Genomic DNA, 22412 nt, shown 5'->3' with positions numbered 1-22412 from the left:
ATTATTTAACAGCCTTGAGAAAAATTATTCAAAGTTTGTTACACCGAATATGTATTGCAGAGTGGAAGTGCCAAATCAACCATAACTAAAGTCCATGAATATTTCCATGATCACTATGACAACGGACCTGAATCTGATCAAAATTCAAGGTCAATGCAATATTTCTGGATGATGCAGAGTCACATCCCTGGTAACATTTCAGAAAAACCCTGCAGAAGAAAGACATAAGTCACACAAGGTGGAAGGAAAATACATCAAAATTCTGTTTCAAAACATTGTAACGCCTCTCACATCACATTCATGATGTGACCAACACTAAAACAACTCTTCATTTCAGACAAACGTGACAGAGGCTTGGATAAAGAAAACAAGCCAATCTGGTTGAATTGAATGAAGCTTTGATCTTTCGACCCTCGAACAGCATCAGGACCAGAGAGCAGCGAGAAAGGCTTGACTTTGTTCCACTCGACAGGTCGAGCGGCAGCAGTCAGATATCAAACTTGTCTTCACAGATGCAGTGTCCGTTCTCCTCGTAGTCCTCCCGCGTCACCACCATTTCATCGTAGTCCGGACTGTAGGCCAGCAGCTTCCCGCCCTCCCACGAGAAACTGATGGGACTGACGGATGAATAACAGGACAGAACAGGAATATTTCGATTAACAATTTAATAATAGAACTGAAGAAAAAAAATATCTACGGCTCCAATCGTGAACAACCTACTGAACTCAACGTAAGACAACTCTTTTAAAAAAAAATCTAATTTGTAGGTTTAAATTCAATCCAATAGAACGAGTTGAAGGAAAGAGACTCTTAAAATCAATTAAAATAATTAACAGTCTGGTTTTGACAACCTGGATGGGAAGTGACTGAATCTCTCTGCCTCCATTTGGACAACGCACTGCTCAGGGTTAGCGTACATTCACCATCAGATGGTGGTGGGGTTTGGAGGTGTGCCGTTACCACGCTCAACAGCCACAGTTGCTTATTTGTGAGAGTTGTGTCAGGCAATTGAGTGTAATTTGAAATTTCCTGCAGGGATTCATAGTCTTCTGAATTAAAAAGGAATTTTCAGAATGATTGAGTCGAAGATTGTTCTGCAATGTGAGCCACAAAACTACATGAGAACAAAACGATGGTTCAACTATTTGTGTCTGGTGAATGCAGTCGGATGTTCTGATGTCATGTGGGGACTGGAGTTGCTGCTGATGGAGAGTCTTTCAAACAAACAAACCAACAACAACAAAAAAACAACAAACAAACCAACAACAAACCAACCAACAACAAAAAAAACAACAAAAAACAAACAAACCAACAAACAAACTAACCAACAAACAAAACAAACTAACCAACCAACCAACAAACCAACAAAAAACAAACAAACTAACCAACAAACAAAACAAACTAACCAACCAACCAACAAACCAACAAAAAACAAACAAACTAACCAACAAACAAACAAATAAACCAACAAAAAACAAACAAACAAACAAACCAACAAAAAACAAACCAACCAACAAACTAACTAAACAACAAACCAACAAACAAACCAACCAACAAACAAACCGACAACAAAAAAAACCAACAACAAAAAAACCAACAAAAAAACTAACCAACCAACCAACAAACAAACCAACAAAAAACAAACAAACCAACAAAAAACAAACAAACCAACAAACAAACTAACCAACAAACAAAACAAACCAACCAACAAACCAACAAACTAACCAACAAACAAACTAACCAACAAACCAACCAACCAACAAACCAACAAAAAACAAACAAACCAACAAACAAACTAACCAACAAACAAAACAAACCAACCAACCAACCAACAAACAAACAAACTAACCAACAAACAAACTAACCAACAAACCAACCAACCAACAAACCAACAAAAAACAAACAAACCAACAAAAAACAAACAAACCAACAAACAAACTAACCAACAAACAAAACAAACCAACAAACAAACCAACAAAAAACAAACAAACCAACAAACAAACTAACCAACAAACCAACCAACCAACAAACCAACAAAAAACAAACAAACCAACAAACAAACTAACCAACAAACAAAACAAACCAACAAACCAACAAAAAACAAACAAACAAACCAACAAAAAACAAACAAACCAACAAACAAACTAACCAACAAACAAACTAACCAACAAACAAACCAACAAAAAAACAACCAACAAACAAACAAACTAACCAACAAACAAACAAACAAACCAACCAACCAACAAACTAACCAACAAACAAACCAACAAAAAAACAACCAACAAACAAACCAACAAAATAACAAACAAACAAACAAACAAACCAACAGTCAAGACAACACTCAAGCAAGCTTGAGCTCAGCTTCAGACAGTGAAACTCACACAGTTAACTTCTCTCCTGAGGAACGAGTCACTTACTTCTGAGGTAGGAGGACGGACACGGGAAGGTGAGCGGGGACCAGCGATCTCAGCTCCGCCTCCAGACGCTCTCTGAAACCAGTAAACAGCGTGTTTCCCCCAGTCAGGACGATGTTCTGGTAGAAGTGAGGCTGCATGTCTGATGGCAGAACCGCACAATCCATGAGTGACCACGTGGGATCACACCAACAGCTGATTATTCCAGCACACTGCTGACTTTGTTTCACATCTGTGGTTGAACCGCTGACCTTCCGGCAAGGACTGGATGGCATGGACAATGGTCTCCGGGATGCCCATCTCCTGGATGCCAATGTCTGACGGGTGGAAGAGCATCTCAGGGACAGCGAAGCGCTCGTTGGCCAACCTGAGGATCTGCTCTCCCGTCTTGTACTTTCCATTGAAGACCATTTCCTCTCGTGGCTGATGACACCGAAGAACAAGGTGTCAGCCTGGGCTGGAGAACGGAGAACAACATGCTTGCTCACCTTGCAGAAGCCTTTTTTGATGGAGCTGAAGTCTGGAAGAACGTAGTCCCTCATCACAGTGTTGTCCTCCCCCTTTAGCCTGACAGAACATCGAAAGAGGACGTCATCCAGCATCCGAACACAAGGTGTCCAACATGTGACTGCAGGTGACGAAGGCTGTAAATGGTTCTTACCGTACTTACGGGACAGGCCAAATATATACGACTGTTACGAAAGACTGTACGTTACAGTGGATAACTACAGCCGGCGTGACTGAACTCACTCCTGGATTTAATAGTCAACGTTACATGTTACAGATCTGCTGCTCCACCCACAGTGGAAGCAGCGCTTGGCTCCAGACCACTTACTTTGCTGACAAAACATGTGGAAGTGGATCAAGATCAGGCCTCAGCTCTGAGCTGGTCCTGGAACTGGTTCAGTGGAAGTGCTGCTTTGATGGAGTTAGTAAGGGTGGAACGTCAGGTGACTTCCTCTCGTGTCTGGACTCACTGAGCGACCTCCATGTCTCTGTAGAACTGCTGGGAGACGTAGCAGACGTCCTCCTTCACCTGGTTGATCACATGGGTTTCATCCATCACGTGCAGCTGCCTGCAGGCAGCAGAAACGTCCCGCTGAGTCAATGGCACATAAATCATGTTACATTTGCTGACAAGCCACGGGAAAAGCCGCGGTCACCATGACAACTATTGAAGGATCTTTCGGGGTCTGAGTCCTGTGGTCAAGGGTCCAAATAGAGGATTGAACCGATCATCAGTTCAGACAGAGTCTTGATCGACTGCTGTTGTGCCGTCCTCTGACAACAATGGCTGCCTGTTTCAAAGCAGCCGTGCGTTGACACACAAATGGGACATTTACGAAGTGAGCATCTCCTCCTCCATTCCGAGTCATCAATGACTGGACTTGAGCAGGAACATTGACACACGTCTCAAAGACTTCGATCATGATTCTGTGTTTGCTGACATCAGTGACCGACACAGTCCACCGCTGACACCCACCGATACGAGATGATCTCCTTCAGGTGATTCGTCAGAAGCTTCCCTCCAACGTTGATCCTGAAATGCAGAAAGAACCGTTACCTTACTGCCACTGAGGTCCATGTGGGTCATGAGGTCACTGCCGCCATCATACCTGCGGATGCCGTCCTTCATCTTCCTGCTGCGGCAGTAAGGTGCGATGTGGGTGAAGGAGAAGCCCGTGTCCACCACCAGGCAGCAGAGCTCCGAGGGTTTGGAGTGGAAGTAGTGATGAGCACTGAGAGAACCCGCTGGAGGGCGCACACGCGCGCGTGCGCGCACACACACACACACACACACACACAGAGTAAGGCTGAACATTCAAGCCTGGACAATAGTATGAAAACTGATTACACTTCCTCACTTCCTCCCAGGTGGGCGTGGTCACCATCTGTTCAGAGGCTACCTTCACTGTGACCCCCCTTGTTCTCACCGTTGATCCTGAGTGCTGACTGGAACTGGTACTCTTCAAACAGGATCTCGTTCATCGACTCCTGAATGGAGGTGAAGTTGAAGTACGGCTCGGTGATGATGATGCTGGTGTCAGCAAAGTCCACCTGGTCACATGGGAGGCAGCATCAGAGCAGAGCGCCAGCCGGTACAAAGCCTGAACGGTCAGGGAGGTTTTAACCCCCAAAACTGGCCGGTAAGTCATGGTCTATCAAACTTGCTTCTATGTGATCTTTAATGAGTAAAATCCGTGTTTGAGCATCATGATGACATCAGCTGAGAGCAACCATCACGTGACCAACATGCAGGTCACATGGGAGACAACAGATGTAGTTCATTATGTGTCTGTGTTGGAGACACTGGTGAACACTTGCAGACATCACAACTGTGCTTGAGAGCAGACATGTTGAAGCTCTCCCTACTGATGAGTCACTGCTGGCTTGTTGCCATGGAGATGATGGACTGACATGAGACAGGAATGTTTGGGGCTCAGGGCTCAAATATTCTCAGAGGAACACAGTGATGAAGGAGGGACACCGGACAGACATGAAGGCACCTTGAACATCTCTTTTCCGAACAGATGGTCCCACACTTTCCTCTGGACGTCCCAGTTGACCAGGTAACCCTGAGGCCAGAAAGGAATGATGAGCAAGAACCTGAGAACACCTCTGTTCCCTTCCCAGACCCACCGGGCCTCGTTCAAGACACGTTCTTATCCCCTGGGAGACTACTTCAGCCTGGTTTATGCTTCTGCGTCACGGCAACGCCATACCTACGCCGTCGACGCGGACCCTACACCATAGCCTGACGTGCACCTCCAAAAAATCCTGACTACGCGTCGCGTCGTGAACGTCAAGGAATGTGATTGGTCCGCTCAGAGGAGGTCGCCGAATGCATGATGAGGTGGAAGAACCTCCGCGACAAATATGTGCGTCTCTGGAAGAAAATGGCCACAAGAAGTCATGGTTGTCATGTTCAAAGTTGACAGTTTGACTCATGAACGCCAACAGTCGTTCAAAGAAAAGCACTGGACTTTCTGTTGGAAACAGTTTTGTTTTGGAATCCGACAAGAGCCCCGAAACCATACAAAGACACAGCCACACCCCCTAGCGGCTTGGCAGTGAATTGCAGAACAACGCGTTCCCTCGACGCAGAACTTTGAATGGTAAACGACAGCATAGGGTCTACGCCGTTGCTGCGACGCATAAACCAGGGTTTAGCCCTCATCGTTGTCTTTCAGGCTGGAATCAAAGTTTGTTGGCTGTTGTACATTTGTGAGTGAGAACATTTCCTGGTTGAGACCCTCAGTCAGCAGGACTCCAGCCTGCTGACTGACCCGCAGGTTCTTTGCTCACCTTCTGAAACGGCAGAATGTAGAAGAGACCAGAGGGATCTTTGATCTCATCTAGTTGATTAGCAGTGAACGTCTTTAATCTTGATGTCTTGGAGCGGAACTGGCAGTTGGGGATGACGCTGAAGTGGAAGATTAGAACAACACAGTTTATCAGCTGTGTTCTGATGCTCCATCGAGTAGAACCTGATCCTGGATTACAGAACTGCACTGGATTAAATCCCTCTAGTCCAGATGCAAACTGTACACCTAGATCCAGATTGGCAGCAGAGAATCACGTGTATGAAGATCGACAGAGCAGGACTGGTGTTCTGATTAGAACACAACACAAACACGCCTCATCTGACCGGCAACGACTGAAGACACTCATCAATCGTTCTGGTGAATGTATGTCAATCAAAATGACCCTACAGAACCGTAATCTAGTCCGGAACCATCTGGCGAGGGACACAATTTTATGGGGAAAGCTTTCCCAACATGACAACTGTCTCAGGTAACGTTGCTAACCCGTTAGCACCGCTGAACCCACCTCACGTTCTCCTGGCTGTATCCGATCTTCGCCGTGTACGCTCCGTTATCCAGAACCAACGTCGCCATGTTTCACTCCGAACAGAACATAGACACTGAATAAACCAACAAATCCTTCAATTCAGGACGCGGGTGTCCCCCTCCGACATCCCATGAAGCTTGAACCGTTGAGCAGCGGCGGAACTGAATTGTTTTGTGTTCCGCTCGCAGCCAATTAACCGCGACTACGGAGCAGCAGGAGGGACAGTCTTCTTCTTCTTCTTCTTCTTCTTCTTCTTCTTCTTCTTCGCGCTTGGCGGACATGACGTGTCAATGCCGTATTGCTGCCGGGAACGTCCGGCAAGAAACACATCCCGTATAATTCCGTGAAGGTTGTAGAACTTTAAATATGACTTCATATTACTGTATTGTTGACACGAAACGAAAGACTATTAATTCATTGGCTGCCGATGATAAACATAATGTAAACAGAGAAAACCCTCATGTTGGAGACCCCTCAGAGAATTTTTTTCCCAACACAGTAAACAACCAGTCTTCCTTCACTGTAGTTCATTTACACTCACACATAGTGACAATGTTTAATATATATAAATCCCATAATTTGATAAAACATGTGTAACATTAACTTCTTTTTTTGTTTACACTCTCACGAAACGAGGTTCTTTTGCTAAATGGGATTTCTTGCATAGTTTTTACGTGTTTTACATTCTAAAATAAAAATCCTATTAAATACTATTCATGAAACCTCTGATTTCACAGTTTAACCTGCTCATAACATATTTAGTAGTTTGCCCACAATCTTATCAGATCAGCTGAGAAATATTAATGGCTTTAAAAATGAATGTGCACTTTAGCTCAATAACATGTCAGCAAACCTGTGGATGATACAGCAGCAGGGCTTAAAATCCTCCTTCAGACACGATCACACAAAAATCTTCATACTCACACATAACTTTTACATTACAAGTCAACAAATCCCTCATGAATATTTTTGATATGACTGAAGATATATAACTTCTCAATGGCAAGAAAAATAAAATAGTTGAACATGAAAGTCACATCTCCTCTGAGGGTTATTTGGGGTCCTCCAGCGTCTTGCGAACACACCCCTGCAGTTCCACAAGCTCCGCCCACTCCTCAGATGCTGGGTCCTCATGTTCCTTCGACATGAACTGCAAAAAAGAGAGACATTTTTCACTCCGGCACAAAATATTTGAGAATAAAACTGTGACTCAAACGTCTGCCAGCAGTACGACACAAACCTGCTATTCAAACTTGTTTTTATGAAGAATGACATGGAAGCTGCTGCTGACTCAAGTCATTCAAGTCTAAGATGGAAGCAGCAGCAGAACTTGTGTACAAATACACAAAACTGAACCCGGAGAACTGACTGTACCTCCAGCGACACCTCCTTTCCTTTCCTCCTTGAGGTGGACGACCACCCCTGAAACTCCCTGACACCGCACAACGACTGTCGTTTGGGGAGGCCAGGTGAGTCTGGGGAGGGTCGTTTCCACCACAATAGCACTGACCACTCCCACACAGGTTTATAAGCTGGAGTTTCCACACTCTTCACTAGAACTGAAGAAGCCTCTCGGATGAGAGGTGAAACGTCTTCAAGATAAACTTACGTCCAGTTGACCAGATTTTACTTCGCTTCGATCTGATCATGCAAACCTGGACTGAGGTACTGTTACACGTGTTTGTGTGGTACTATATAGTACTGCAGTATTCAGAGGCGCCTCCTCGCGGTGCCTTGAGGTCGTTTACCTTCTCAAAGTTGAGAGTCGCGGCTCCGTTGGTGACGAAGACCCAGGCGTCCCTGAATCCCAGCGCCTGAGAGGAGGCGCTTCCCAGGCCAGCGATCAGCGTCCTGGCGTGGTGCGTCAACCTGCGTCACAGCAGAACTCAGCACCTCAACTTCACCATGCAAGCGGCCAGGCGATGTTACCATGGCAGCCAAACAAAGGTGGGACCGACTGTCCCGGTGAGATGGTTCTCCTCAGAAGTTTAGCAGTGCCAGACTTGTTGCAGGAGGGTGCAAACGGTTTGGGGGGGTTTACCTCCATGAAGGACCCTCGAAGGACGCCATCAGGACCACAGAGCCGTTTTCAATGTTTGTCAGGAGTTTGATGAGAGGCTGAACATCTGCAGCACAAACACATCTGGTAAACCTCCTGTGGAGACGAGACAATACAGAAGAACCAGAACGCCGGTGTCTGCTCACCGCTGCCGTCCATGCTGACGTGGTCGGTCTTCATCACGTCCCCTGTTTTCCCTTTGAGAGGAAGAGTCAAGATGATGAAGAACCATGAAACAAGAACACAGCTGATGTGAAGGTTCCACTCTCACCGTTGAGAATGACGGTGTTGAGTCCGTAGGCGGCATAGTTCTTCCCAGTTCTCCCCAGAACCCTGACGTATGAGAAACCAATAGCATGTTAGCATGTTAACATCAGTGGATAAGTTCAAACTTTGCCCAGATGAGGGCGCCAGGAAGAACCATCAGAGTTGGGTTCATCCTCCAGGGAGCAAGAACCCTCATCAAGACAGAAGGATGTGAGGTGTGAGGACAAGAGGAAGCTGATTACAGGTCATTCTCCACGCAGATCCTCGGTGCTACCGCATCCATGGCTCCGCTCTGGATGTAGAAGCTGAAATGTTCCTTGGGACAGTTTCTGTCCGAAATGCATAGTCCAGCTGGAGAGAAACACGGAACATTTAATCAATCAATTATGATTATTAATGAATGAGTCGGACAGAGCCAAGAGTGATGAGTCGCTCACCTAATGGGTCAAAGGGCGACCTGAGGTCACGGAACGAAACATCACGAGTCCTCTCACCTGGAATAGTTTCAATCACAAGATGGTGAATCACACACTAGTACAAGCACACTAACACTAGTACTAGCGCACTAACACTAGTACACTAGTACAAGCGCACTAACACCAGTACACTAGTACAAGCGCACTAACACCAGTACACTAGTACAAGCGCACTAACACCAGTACACTAGTACAAGCGCACTAACACCAGTACACTAGTACAAGCACACTAACACCAGTACACTAGTACAAGCACACTAACACCAGTACACTAGTACAAGCACACTAACACCAGTACACTAGTACAAGCACACTAACACTAGTACTAGCGCACTAACACTAGTACACTAGTACAAGCGCACTAACACCAGTACACTAGTACAAGCGCACTAACACCAGTACACTAGTACAAGCGCACTAACACCAGTACACTAGTACAAGCACACTAACACCAGTACACTAGTACAAGCACACTAACACTAGTACACTAGCACAAGCACACTAACACTAGTACTAGCGCACTAACACCAGTACACTAGTACTAGCGCACTAACACCAGTACACTAGTACAAGCACACTAACACCAGTACACTAGTACAAGCACACTAACACCAGTACACTAGTACAAGCACACTAACACCAGTACACTAGTACAAGCACACTAACACTAGTACACTAGCACAAGCACACTAACACTAGTACTAGCGCACTAACACCAGTACACTAGTACTAGCGCACTAACACCAGTACACTAGTACAAGCACACTAACACCAGTACACTAGTACAAGCACACTAACACCAGTACACTAGTACAAGCACACTAACACCAGTACACTAGTACACTAGCACAAGCACACTAACACTAGTACTAGCGCACTAACACCAGTACACTAGTACAAGTGCACTAACACCAGTACACTAGTACAAGCGCACTAACACCAGTACACTAGTACAAGCACACTAACACCAGTACACTAGTACAAGCACACTAACACCAGTACACTAGTACACTAGCACAAGCACACTAACACTAGTACTAGCGCACTAACACCAGTACACTAGTACTAGCGCACTAACACCAGTACACTAGTACAAGCACACTAACACCAGTACACTAGTACAAGCACACTAACACCAGTACACTAGTACAAGCACACTAACACCAGTACACTAGTACACTAGCACAAGCACACTAACACTAGTACTAGCGCACTAACACCAGTACACTAGTACTAGCGCACTAACACCAGTACACTAGTACAAGCGCACTAACACCAGTACACTAGTACAAGCGCACTAACACCAGTACACTAGTACAAGCACACTAACACGAGCAGAGGCGCATGACTTATTGTAACATTCAGGGAGGGTTCAGCGAGGGTTCTACAGGAGAACATGGAGTAAAGAGAAAAGAGAACCTTCTTTGGGTTATAATGTGTCACACCTGTGAAGGGGTGGATGTATTTGTGCACGAAGAGAATGATGAAGATGAACGTTGGCACTGCCATCAGTACGCACTCGTATACCCCTGAGGACAAAGGCGTCAGAGGACAGGGACAGTCAACCAGCAACCGGCAAAACTCACCTGGAACACAAGACTGGACAGACACTCCTGTCTAATAGGGGCAGGGCTAAATAGACAGCATCATCTCCTGATACTTCCTCTTATGATACAGTAAAGTGACACCAAATGGATGTCTTTTAGTTATTAAAACGCTGATAAACAAATTCTCCCGTAGGGTGATAACCTGACCTCCTCTGTGGCTCCAGCGCGTCGGGATCGTGTCCATTTGCATTTCATGTTGCGTGTCAATTAATCTGATAAGTAACAACTTTCAAATAATGGTGGAAATATGGTTGCATGGAATGAAAATGAAAAATAACACAAATAAAACAAACATAGCTTCTGAGCCAGAGCACATAGGAATTCACAACAAAGAGCTTTCAGTTCTTCAGGGGAGAAACCACACCTGGATGACATCATCAACACACACACACACACACACACACACACACACACACACACACAACCTGTTAGACAGGATGAAAAACTTACTTCTTCTGCTTGTATGTTTCACCATGTTAGTTTTTCCTGTGAAAAAGCAACAAATAACCAGAGAAGAAGAATCAGTGTCGAAGCTGTGAATGCAGGCGGAGCTCATAAGGATGGTTGTCATGTGAGTGACATGCCAGCTGAGCTCCAACCAGAGAATGTTGGATGTTGTTGCAAATAGTTTCCAGTCGATCGGCTCGTCCAAAGTTTCAGAGCATCGCCTCAGCAGAGGACTAGAATCAGGAGAATCAAGAGGCTGAAAGAGTTTGAATCGACGGAGTGAAGGTAGAGGACGTGTCACCCACCGATTCTCACTGTGAGCATGTTGCTGGCTGACGCCTCGGCTGCTGCTGACACTGAGCAGCTGCTCACCTGTCGGGACGGACAAGTCTATCCAGTTCCGCCTCCCTCAGCCTGATCACCAGTTCCATCCAATCAGCTGCCCCCACAGGTGCGCTCTCACTTTGGGCCTCGTTGGAGCATCGTGACCTTCTAGGGTTTTAGTCTGGTTTTAATCATGAATGTCCTAACATGTCAGACAGCAGGTTCTGATGATTCACTCTCCAAAAATCTCACATCTGTGGCGTCCATGTGGTTTGTTGGTTAGTTGGTGGTTGGATATCAGCTGGTTCACTGGTGCATCACTGGCTTTACTCTGAAGTCTCACACACCCACATCCGCGGCACCTGTGGAGTATTTGCAGAAGATTCTAACATAAAGAGATAAAACAAGACAAACGTGTGTGTGCCACCTTTGACACATTCATTAATTCATTGATTCATTTTTTAGAATCAATGAAATGCCGTCCTGTGGATCGGGTCACACGTTTATTGCTGCAGTTTCGCTCCATAAGTTCATTAAACGCTCTTCAAATAGAAAAGAGCTTAAAAACAAACAAACCCATCCATCCATCCATCATCCCTCCATCATCCATCCCTCCATCCATCCCTCCATCTTCTCCCTCTTCTCCTGTTGAGGGTGGTGGGGGTGGAGCCTATCCCAGCAGCCTTCCCCCTGGACAAGTCACCAGTCCATGGCAGGGCCAACACATAGAGACAGACAACCATTGGCTCTCCCAGCCACGCCTACGGTCAATTTAGAGTCTGGATTAACCTGGTCCCTCTTGATGTCTTTGGACTGTGGAGGAAGCTGGAGTACCAGAGAGAACCCAGCAGGAACAGGGAGAACATGGAGACTCACCCAGAAAGACCCCGTGCTGCAGCCGGGGCTCCACCCACAACCTTCTTGCTGGGGGGCCACAGGGAGGACCACTGCTCCACCCTCAACCTTCTTCATGGGGGCCACAGGGAGGACCACTGCTCCACCCACAACCTTCTTGCTGGGGGGCCACAGGGAGGACCACTGCTCCACCCTCAACCTTCTTCATGGGGGCCACAGGGAGGACCACTGCTCCACCCTCAACCTTCTTGCTGGGGGGCCACAGGGAGGACCACTGCTCCACCCTCAACCTTCTTCATGGGGGCCACAGGGAGGACCACTGCTCCACCCTCAACCTTCTTCATGGGGGCCACAGGGAGGACCACTGCTCCACCCTCAACCTTCTTGCTGGGGGGCCACAGTGAGGACCACTGCTGCACCCACAACCTTCTTGCTGGGGGCCACAGTGAGGACCACTGCTGCACCGGGCTGCACGAACAAACTCATTTAATTAAAAAATAATTAGCATTAAATTCATGGAATGAATGTTCAATAATTGCAGTTATTTGTTCATTGTTTATGTGTATCTGTGGATATTCTCAGTCATCCAGGTCATGGTAAGTCTCAAAAAGGCATAAAAATGGCAACTGGACCAAACCTCGTGTGAGTAGAAGACGTTTGGCCTCTCATCCAAGAGGCTTCTTCAGTTCTGAATCCTAATATCAGCTGTATATCTACCAGGAGGGTGGTGGCAAAAAAAACAACAACAACAACAACCGGTCGTACGACCTGAAACCAATGACTCGTCAGGTGTTAGTGAGAGTCGTTGGCCTGGCTGGGCTGTCGCTACCTCTCCCAGCCCTCTCCAGAGGGTCGTTGGGGTCACCTGGCTGCAGGTGAGAACGACGGCTGCTCCTCCTTGGGAGGGATCTAAGCACAGCACTGTAAGTGGGAGACAAGTGATGTCTGAGGCCTCCTCCTCTATTCAACGATGGCCGTTCTAGTTTGACATGAATGGCTCTCTGTGTTTTCGAGTACGGATGACCCCCAGTTTGTGTTCCAGCAGGAGCGACTCTCACTAACACCTGACGAGTCATTGGTTTCGGGTCGTACGACCAGTTGTTGTTTTTTGTTTTTTGCCACCACCCTCCTGGTAGATATACAGCTGATATTAGGATTCAGAACTGAAGATGCCTCTTGGATGAGAGGCCAAACGTCTTCTACTCACACGAGGTTTGGTCCAGTTGCCATTTTTATGCCTTTTTGAGATTGTTTATGTGCCTTGTTTGTATTCGCTTTATTTATCACACAGATTTGAACTGATGACCTCACATAAAGGCCTCCTACAGCGCTAGAGGTGGTGCTCGCCAACTCTGCCGCTGATGCTCTCAACTGACCACCACCCTACAAAAATAAACAAGATGGACGTTTGTCTCGCCCTATCCACTCAGACGAGCTGGTGAAGGCTGTTCTACCCGTCTGCTCTCATCCAATCACAGCAGCTTGTCAGCAGAGATGGAACCGGTTCAGCAGCTTTTCACTGGAATGAGATCCGACGGGAATTGGGTTGCGGCCTTACTTGACCTTCGTCATGAGGGTGTGTGACATCACGTTACTCCAGCCTGGAGCCCATTTCCTCCAGTTTCAGGACTTAAAGTCTGGTGATAATCACCATCAGTCCCCTGTCTTCCCCTTCCACAAGGAACCGTCCTCACATCGAACATGTGGAACCCTTCCAATCACACCTTACATATGTGGGATCACATACTTGCAACGTGTCAAACACGGGCCTTCCTCGTGGCTTGTAACTGCTCGAGGTGGACTGAACAGCTGAGCAACTTTGCATGTGAAACTTGACAAGATAGAAATACACGTGAATCACATGAGATTCCAGGTGAACACGTATGACCCTGACAGATCAAACAGGAAACAAACCCAAACACACGACTCAGACACACCAGTGCAGTCAAGCCTGTCCTTTAATGAAGCAGGTGTATTCATCAGTTCTGGTTTTATTTTGATAACTCCCTCCCGTGTCGGATGTCAACTTCCTGTCAGTTTGCGTCCCACTGCTTCCCCAAGTACTGAAGTCCTGTTTTGGTCTCAAATGCTGGTTCAGACCAACAAGGGAGATGCAGAAGAAGCAGGAAACATGAACAAAGTAGAGCAGACATTTCACATACGACCAAGAGTCCACAACACAGAAGTAACAAGGTACAAGTACACAATGATAATGCAAAAAGTCCAACCTGCAAAAACAGACATTTTCCCACGTGTGGAAGAACCAGAGAGCGAGATGAACCTGCGCTGCTGTCACTCAGTGAAACTCTTGCGAATCCCCAGAGCAGCAGCAGACGCTGCACCCATGGCAGGCCTGAAACTGCTGTGTTTGTGGAAGGTGTGGAGAATCCTGGTTTTTCAGTAGACGGACGAGAGCCAACACATCAGCAGGCTCTGAAGCTGCTGAGTCACAACTGTGTAGGTCACATGGTGCTTGGCGCAAGTGGGTTTGGTCAGTGTGCAACAACGAATAGCGAGGCAAGGAAGTGTGTCGAGCTGTTTTGGTTCATCCGGCTTCCCGCAGAGGGTGAGGAGTCATGCTGGACCTGTCAGTCAGACTTGTCACCGTGACGACGCCTGTAGGAGCTTCCTTGTGTTTTCCATGGCCTAACAAGGGTAGATGACCTGAAGTCGGGGGAGTCAAATGGTTAAATCAAGTCAAGAGAATCCTGGGAGTCGCATTAGTGACGCCAGGCTGACGTGCTGCTGCTGGAACTGCGGCAGCATGAAAAGAACTGGTTCATCCAGCTGATCTCTTCTCATACTATTGCCAAAAGTATTTGCTCACCCATCCAAATGATCAGAATCAGGTGTTCCAATCACTTCCATGGCCACAGGTGTATAAAATGAAGCACCAAGGCCTGCAGACTGTCTTTACAAACATTTGTGAAAGGATGGTCGCTCTCAGGAGCTCAGTGAATTCCAGCATGGAACTCTGATAGGATGCCACCTGTGCAACAAATCCAGTCGTGACATTTCCTCGCTCCTAAATATTCCACAGTCAACTGTCAGCTGTATTATAAGGAAATGGAAGTGTTTGGGAACGGCAGCAACTCAGCCACGAAGTGGTAGGCCACCTAAACTGACGGAGCGGGGTCAGCGGATGCTGAAGCGCATAGTGCGAAGAGGTCACCAACTTCCTGCAGAGTCCATCACTGCAGACCTCCAAACTCCATGTGGCCTTCAGATTAGCTCAACAGCAGTGCGCAGAGAGCTTCATGGAATGGGTTTCCATGGTCGAGCAGCTGCATCCAAGCCATACATCACCAGGTGCAATGCAAAGCGTCGGGTGCAGTGGTGTAAAGCACGCCGCCACTAGACTCTAGAGCAGTGGAGGCGTGTTCTCTGGAGTGACGAATCACGCCTCTCCATCTGGCAATCTGATGGAAGAGTCTGGGTTTGGCGGTTGCCAGGAGAACGGTACTTGTCTGACTGCAATGTGCCAAGTGCAAAGTTTGGTGGAGGGGGGATTATGGTGTGGGGTTGTTTTTCAGGAGCTGGGCTTGGCCCTTTGGTTCCAGTGAAAGGAACTCTGAATGCTTCAGCATACCAAGACATTTTGGACTATTCCATGCTCCCAACTTTGTGGGAACAGTTTGGAGCCGGCCCCTTCCTCTTCCAACATGACTGTGCACCAGTGCACAAAGCAAGGTCCATAAAGACGTGGATGGCAGAGTCTGGTGTGGATGACCTTGACTGGCATGCACAGAGTCCTGACCTCAACCCGGTAGAACACCTTTGGGATGAATTGGAGCGGAGACTGAGGGCCAGGCCTTGTCGGCCAACATCAGTGTGTGACCTCACAAATGCGCTTCTGGAAGAATGGTCAAAAATCCCCACAAACACACTCCTAATCCTTGTGGACAGCCTTCCCAGAAGAGTTGAAGCTGTTCTAGCTGCCAAGGGTGGACCCACGTCATATTGACTAGGAATGGGACGTCACTAAAGCTCATATGTGAGTCAAGGCAGGTGAGCAAATACTTTTGGCAATCTAGTGTACCAGCTGCCAGGTTCTCAGCCCGGCCTACAAACAGCCCTCGACTGCTTCTCCTTCTTGCTACAAAGTCCGGCTCTCACATCTGCTGAGTATCAGGCAGTCCTGCACGTGGCGGTGGTGCTGATGTGACATCTTCCACACGTTCAGGGCGAAGTGGCGAATCACTTCAAGTACTTAGGGACGCATCCCTGCAGGTCGATCATCTCGGGCCAGTTCTCATATTTGTTCTTGTCTTTGTCATTCTTCATATACTGGAGCAGACAGAAGGAGAACAAGTCAGTTTGAAACCAGATTTGATCCTTTATCTGAAGTGAAAACGGACACAACCGTCGATCAACATCACTTCATCTGACGAACACATCGGTGGTTACAGAGGCTTTGGCTTGTTTTGTCCACAAGACCAACGCTCCTTGTTTCCAACTCAAACTTCTAGATCAGAGTTAATAAGATGTTTGAAGGTGCCAGCAAGTGGACACTGATGATAATGGTACCTTTTCAAAGTTGCTCTTCTCTGTTGCTCCTTTCCCACCAACAAACACCCAGTTGTCTCTGAAACCCAGTGAGGTTATAGAGGAGCTTCCCAGGTCAGCCATCAGCTTCCTGGCTTCATCCGTTAACCTGCAACACTCTACAGTCAGGAAGAGGGACAACCATGCTAGCTAGCTTAGCTCAATGACTGGTAGTGGGTGGGGCGTGTTAGCATAAGCTAGCTCAGGTCCAGGCTAGCTAGCTTAGCTCAATGACTGGGAGTGGGTGGGAAGTGTTAGCATCAGCTAGCTCAGGTCCAGGCTAGCTAGCTTAGCTCAATGACTGGGAGTGGGTGGGAAGTGTTAGCATCAGCTAGCTCAGGTCCAGGATGCTAGTTAGCTTAGCACAATGGCTGGTAGTGGGTGGTAGCAGCAGTCGCTCTTCTAGTCCTCAACAAACCTTTGGTTCTGTTGACCCAAGTTCCAGTGGAGCTTTGGAGGTGCTGCGTCAAATCACTGCGCCAGTCAGGAAAGTAGTTCCGGCTACGTGTCTGATTCTACCACGACAACGTCTCCTCATGTTAAACTGGTATTCATCACCAAGGTTACACACAACCCTCCTGATATTAATGCAGGCAGAGAGGGAGCTACGCTAACACTTCCCACCCACTAGCAGTCATTGTGCTAAGCTAACTAGAATGGGTCTCAAGTCCCTAGTCTTCTTGTCTGGCTCTGGAGATGATGGGCAAAAAGGTGGGCATGTCCATTTAAAACCCTCCTGAAAGCTCAGAAAACTGCAGGTACCACTAGAGGGCAACATCAACATGGTTCTGTGGCACTGAAGGGAATATTTACTTTGTTGCAGGTTCATCAAAGGTCGCGATCAGAACCAGAGAGCCGTCTTCAATCTCTTTCAGGAAAGTGATGAGTGGTTGCACCTCTGAAGGACAAGCAAGTCATAAATCTTTCAATAGATCAAAACATGCATGAGAGATCAATGAACATGTGACTTACCACCAGCATACATGTCAAAGTGGCGGGTTTCCCTCACATCTCCTGTTCTCCCTGTGAGAACCACAGTTACATCGTCATAAAGAAAATGGCTGGAACAAGACCAAAGCTGATCACGTGCTCACTCACCGTCTAGTATCACGATGTTTATTCCCACGCCAACATTGTTCTTGATGGTTCCTAGAACCCTGAGGAGACGAGGAGTTGACTTCATGCTGGTTTATGTCTTTGAAAGATGCTTTACAGGTTCTTATTAGGATAGTCAATATCACTACTATCGTCATCCTCATAAGGACACGCCCAGTTCTGCTCTTCTTGGAGTTTGATGTGATATAAATATTCTGTGACAAGTCAACTGGAATGTAAAAAAAAAAAAAAAAAAAAAACACAGCTAGGAGTGGCAAGCTAACATGCTTCCAGGGTTAATGTAAGCATGCTGATATGCACTCAGAGGTATTGTTAACATTCTAACAAGCTCCCAGAGGTAATGTTAGCATGCTAGCATACTCAGAGGTAATGTTGACATGCTAACATGCTCCCAGAGGTTATGTTAGCATGCTGACTTACTTTCTGAGGTAATGTTAGCATGCTAACATGCTCCCAGAGGTTATGTTAGCATGCTGACTTACTTTCTGAGGTAATGTTAGCATGTTAACATGTCCCCAGAGGTTATGTTAGCATGCTAAGATGCGGTCAGAGGTAATGTTAGCCGATTACAGTTCGTTCTCCACGCAGATCTTTGGGCCAACGACGTTAGCGGCACCGCTGTGGATGAAGAAGCTGAAATGATCATCGGGACAGCCTCGCTTTGTTTCACATGATCCAGCTGGAGAGAAAATAAAGACCTTTTTAAAAAATAATCAATCTTTAACAACCTAAGCTGATGGGAGTGCAAGCGGTCGCTCACCTGGTTTGGGCATCGTGTCCTGATCAGACTCTGAAACATCAGGTAGAGGCTTCGTCCAGTCTGGAACATTTAGACACAAGTTTTAATGGGGACACCTGAGCTCCTCTCAGGTACAGCAAGAATGGAGCTGATTTGCCACAAGTGTGTGTGTGTGTGTGTGTGTGTGTGTGTGTGTGTGTGTGTGTGTGTGTGTGTGTGTGTGTGTATGGGGGGGGGGTTTGAAATAACTATTGTTCCCATGTGGTTTTTGAACTGAGCCTCAGCTTGAGCATCGAATGGTTTGGTATTTTGTGGTTGGACCTGAAGAACAACAGGAGGCGGAGGCAGAACTAATGGCTGACCAGTTCCACCAGTCAGTTCAACAAGCCCATGAAACAATGCACTCCATGGAATCTCTACCAAGAGTCGCTTCCAGCCTGCCAAGAGCGTCTCTGATTGCTAATGAATGATCGTCCAGATTTCAATCATATTTTTACTGAAAGCACATCGAGGTTTAACATAGAATATCACGAAAAACATCAAACCATTAAACCACTTAAGCTCCTACATTCTAGCACTGTGGTGTAACCACAGCAGTGACCGGCTAAACCAGCCATATGCCACACACAACCAGGGATGTTTAGCTTGATGCTAACGCAAACAGGACAGCTAACAACAGCTAAACTGTCCAAGTGTTTGTTTTCATCTCCAGTCAAAGAGTTTGTGGATTTCTGATCATGTAACAACTGCAATAACAAATCCATTTCTGAATTTTTGTTCTAAATAGTCCTGTGTGTGTGTATGTGTGTGTGTGTTACTGTGTGTGTGATTCAGCAAATCTTAGTTTCAATACTTCTGACGTAACAATAGACCCGCGTGTTCTAGATCCGCCCTGCTGCTGCCAGCTCTGGAACAAGCCTCGGATCCGTGACAAACACGACTCTCATTTTCTGTTCTGTGATCGACTTTGAACTCGCCAGCATCCACAAAGCGATCTGAACCTTCTTGATCCGGGGCCGAAGCAGGGTTAGTCGTGATTAAAGGTTCCATTGGGAGATGTTGAATGTTCTCACCCGTCAATGAGTTGCCTTTCTCCCGTAAGGTGATGAAGATAACGATCGGAACCAGAATCAGTGAGTACAGCAGAACCCCTGGAGAGAGAGTGGGTTACCAGACGGGATCAGAACAGCGTGAGACAAAATCAGTGTCGGCTGAAGACGTCTCCAGCGTGGCTGTTTCTCTGCTGGGTGATTACCTGGTAGCATCAGGGAGGTCACATGGTCAGTGACTTGATGATGTAATAGCGTGGTTATCAGTTCTTCCCTGATCTTTAACGCTCCTGTCATGTGACAGCAGAAGACAGCTGACGAGCTGTGACCCCACATGGTTAATGAACTACAAGCATGGCCGACCTTGTTTTTGTTAGCAGCTGATTTCTGTTCTCCTTGTCCTTCTCAGGACAAATCTAACCTCATGCTACCAAACATCGGAGAGCTCCGCCCACCCAGCCTGGGGGTTCTTGACGTGGGACTTTCAGACTTTGGATCGGTTCTGCAATTCTTTCTTCCTTCTGAACTCTTATACTTTCCGACCACGAAGAACAAAACCAGTAGAAGCTTGTCAAGTCTCACAACGCTGAGACCCGGGAGGCGAATATCTGGATCGCCGGCTGCCAAAAACTCTAGAGGACATTTTCATGACTGGTGCAGGTTCTTAAACTGACGAGTTCCAGATTTTCTAGACTTTGGTTCTTTCTACTGAACTGGCGCTGGCGTCCCCGTCCACAACTGTCCTGGTTAAAAAGGCAAACAATGAAATTCAGTCGTCCAAATCAAGGTTAGAACAACTGAAACCCAATCGAGAACTACAGGGGGGGGGGGGTCGGGTTGAGATCAGTTTCTCTTTAGAACGTCAACAGCTGCGAACCACACGATGAGAGCCTGGAGACTCCAACAGCAGAAAGGAGAGGAGCCGGTTCGGCAGGAGCCGGTTCACAAAGCACACAAGTGTTTGCGCTGAGGACACTCACACACGACATCGGTGTCAAACCTTCAGAACGTCCCCCCCCGCAGGGAGCAGCATCGCTGAACTCGACTGAGACGTAAGACTTTCATCACTTCACATCTAAGATAGTTAGTCGGGTCTAGTGGAACCCAACCTAGGGCTCGTAGCCCTCCATCAGGTCACCCGATCCACCCGAGGGGTCCAGTCACTGCTCTCAGCTCACAGGAACAGAATCCAGCCATGCAGCAGCAGCAGAGTTCCAACAACCTTTCAATGAACTGATCTGCCAGCTCCCATGAGGCCTGCAGCAGTTCACCATGACAGATGATGTCACTGGTTTTGGGAGGAACCTCAACTCCGTGGAGCCGGCAGACTCGGCAGGACCTGCTGCTGGTGAGCTACTGATGCTTCTCTGAGTTTGTGGTGAATCTTTTTGTTTTATTAAAACCTTTGGTGGCAAAGCGGGGAGTTGTAACCAGAGCCGGTCTGCTGCGACATCCTCACTCAGCCTACGCTGAACTTCAAAGGGATAGTTCCCCTACAAGAGACGATGCGTCATTGTGCTGATGGGAGGTCAGTTTGCTCTCTACTCTCGCCTTCACCCTCCATCGCCACGAGACATCATGACATCACCATTTCTAGGTGAACTATCCCTTTAACTACACTGGCTGGAAATGTCTCACATTTACAGCAGCAGATAAGGTAAATAAAACCACACCTGCATGGCGGCGACGGCATTATCAACACACACACACACACTAAAGACTTACTTCTTTTGCAGCTGGTTCGTCTCCACATTTTAGTTCTCCTATGGAAAAACAACAGTCAGGTGGAGGACGGAGTGAAAGCTCAGAGGACGTTCTCACCCTGAGGAAGACAAAGGAGGAGATGAAGATGGGGTTTGTTTGTGCGTGACAGAAGTTTCCTCCATGAAGTAGTTCAGCTGTCAATGACATCATCGCCACCACAAGAATGAGTCAAACACCACTGGTTCCTCTTGAAGACAAAACTGAGGATGTGTGCGATCTCCAGGAGCAACAGGAGAGAGGAGAGCCTCAGCATCCCACTCAATCATAGAAGCAAGGAAACAGCAGCAGGACTCCCCACCCTCAGCATTCAGGAACAAGGAGATCAGAAGAAACCCTACATATACCTAAGTGACCTGCTCAGAAACAGCAAACTCGGCGTTCAGAGTAAAACCACAACACAAACTGTGGCAGCGGGCTGGTCAGAGTGAGTCTCACCTGCTCAGGTGCCCCACTGGCTTCCTGCCTGTTGAATCCTGTTCTGTGACTGCAGTACGGAATTGGGACAGGAGTCGTCAGCGAGGAGGCGTGACTGACAGGTCCATCCGGTTCTGCCTGGTTCCTGGAATCTATCACCTGCACATCGGAGTCCCTGTCACCCACCTGCTGATCGCATTACACAGGCGTGATGGAACATTCAAGTTTCCTTTTGTTGAAGCAATGAAGGTGCAGCACAAAACACACACACTTGTTCTTAATGCTTGTGGACTTTAAACCCTGATTTGAGTCTTAGAGACAGGAAATAAAGCCTGATGTAGCTCCTCCCCTCACAGCTCTTGTGTTCCTGTTGTTGAAGAAGCGACTTACTCAAGTACTACACTACAGCAGAAAGTCAGGTAACTACTTTACCTGAGTATTTATATTTTGTGGGACTCTGTACTTTTACTCCAGTACATGTATC

General features: G+C 47.1%; 3 protein-coding genes across 3 annotated transcripts; all 3 read right to left on the bottom strand.

The window, feature by feature from the left end:
- Positions 1-239: 239 nt before the first annotated feature.
- Positions 240-6517, bottom strand: actr6 (actin related protein 6). The gene is made up of 11 exons (XM_086209928.1): positions 6246-6517; positions 5721-5838; positions 4922-4990; positions 4349-4472; positions 4031-4166; positions 3898-3954; positions 3392-3490; positions 2903-2981; positions 2666-2837; positions 2418-2556; positions 240-617 (listed from the first exon to the last, which is right to left on the bottom strand). The coding sequence occupies exons 1-11, from the start codon at positions 6311-6313 to the stop codon at positions 488-490; spliced, it is 1191 nt and encodes a 396-aa protein (XP_086066054.1). The 5' UTR covers positions 6314-6517; the 3' UTR covers positions 240-487.
- Positions 6518-6763: 246 nt separating this feature from the next.
- Positions 6764-11475, bottom strand: LOC147259501 (protein FAM3C-like). Its single transcript, XM_086209929.1, has 10 exons — positions 11428-11475; positions 11126-11161; positions 10514-10597; positions 9030-9086; positions 8835-8943; positions 8597-8658; positions 8472-8522; positions 8308-8392; positions 8015-8135; positions 6764-7416 (listed from the first exon to the last, which is right to left on the bottom strand). The coding sequence occupies exons 1-10, from the start codon at positions 11444-11446 to the stop codon at positions 7318-7320; spliced, it is 723 nt and encodes a 240-aa protein (XP_086066055.1). The 5' UTR covers positions 11447-11475; the 3' UTR covers positions 6764-7317.
- A 2773-nt stretch (positions 11476-14248) lies between these two features.
- LOC147259500 (protein FAM3C-like) lies at positions 14249-22121 on the bottom strand. Its single transcript, XM_086209920.1, has 10 exons — positions 21950-22121; positions 21476-21572; positions 19775-19852; positions 18723-18782; positions 18533-18641; positions 17945-18003; positions 17819-17869; positions 17660-17744; positions 16829-16955; positions 14249-16588 (listed from the first exon to the last, which is right to left on the bottom strand). The coding sequence occupies exons 2-10, from the start codon at positions 21501-21503 to the stop codon at positions 16499-16501; spliced, it is 687 nt and encodes a 228-aa protein (XP_086066046.1). The 5' UTR covers positions 21504-21572; positions 21950-22121; the 3' UTR covers positions 14249-16498.
- Between the last annotated feature and the right edge of the window lie 291 nt (positions 22122-22412).

The sequence above is a fragment of the Aulostomus chinensis genome, chromosome 7, assembly GCF_037954235.1.
Source record: "Aulostomus chinensis isolate RoL2024-O1b breed Wild chromosome 7, RoL_Achi_v1.0, whole genome shotgun sequence".
NCBI classification, from domain to species: Eukaryota; Metazoa; Chordata; class Actinopteri; order Syngnathiformes; family Aulostomidae; genus Aulostomus; species Aulostomus chinensis.
This window is presented reverse-complemented; position numbering and strand designations above follow the sequence as displayed.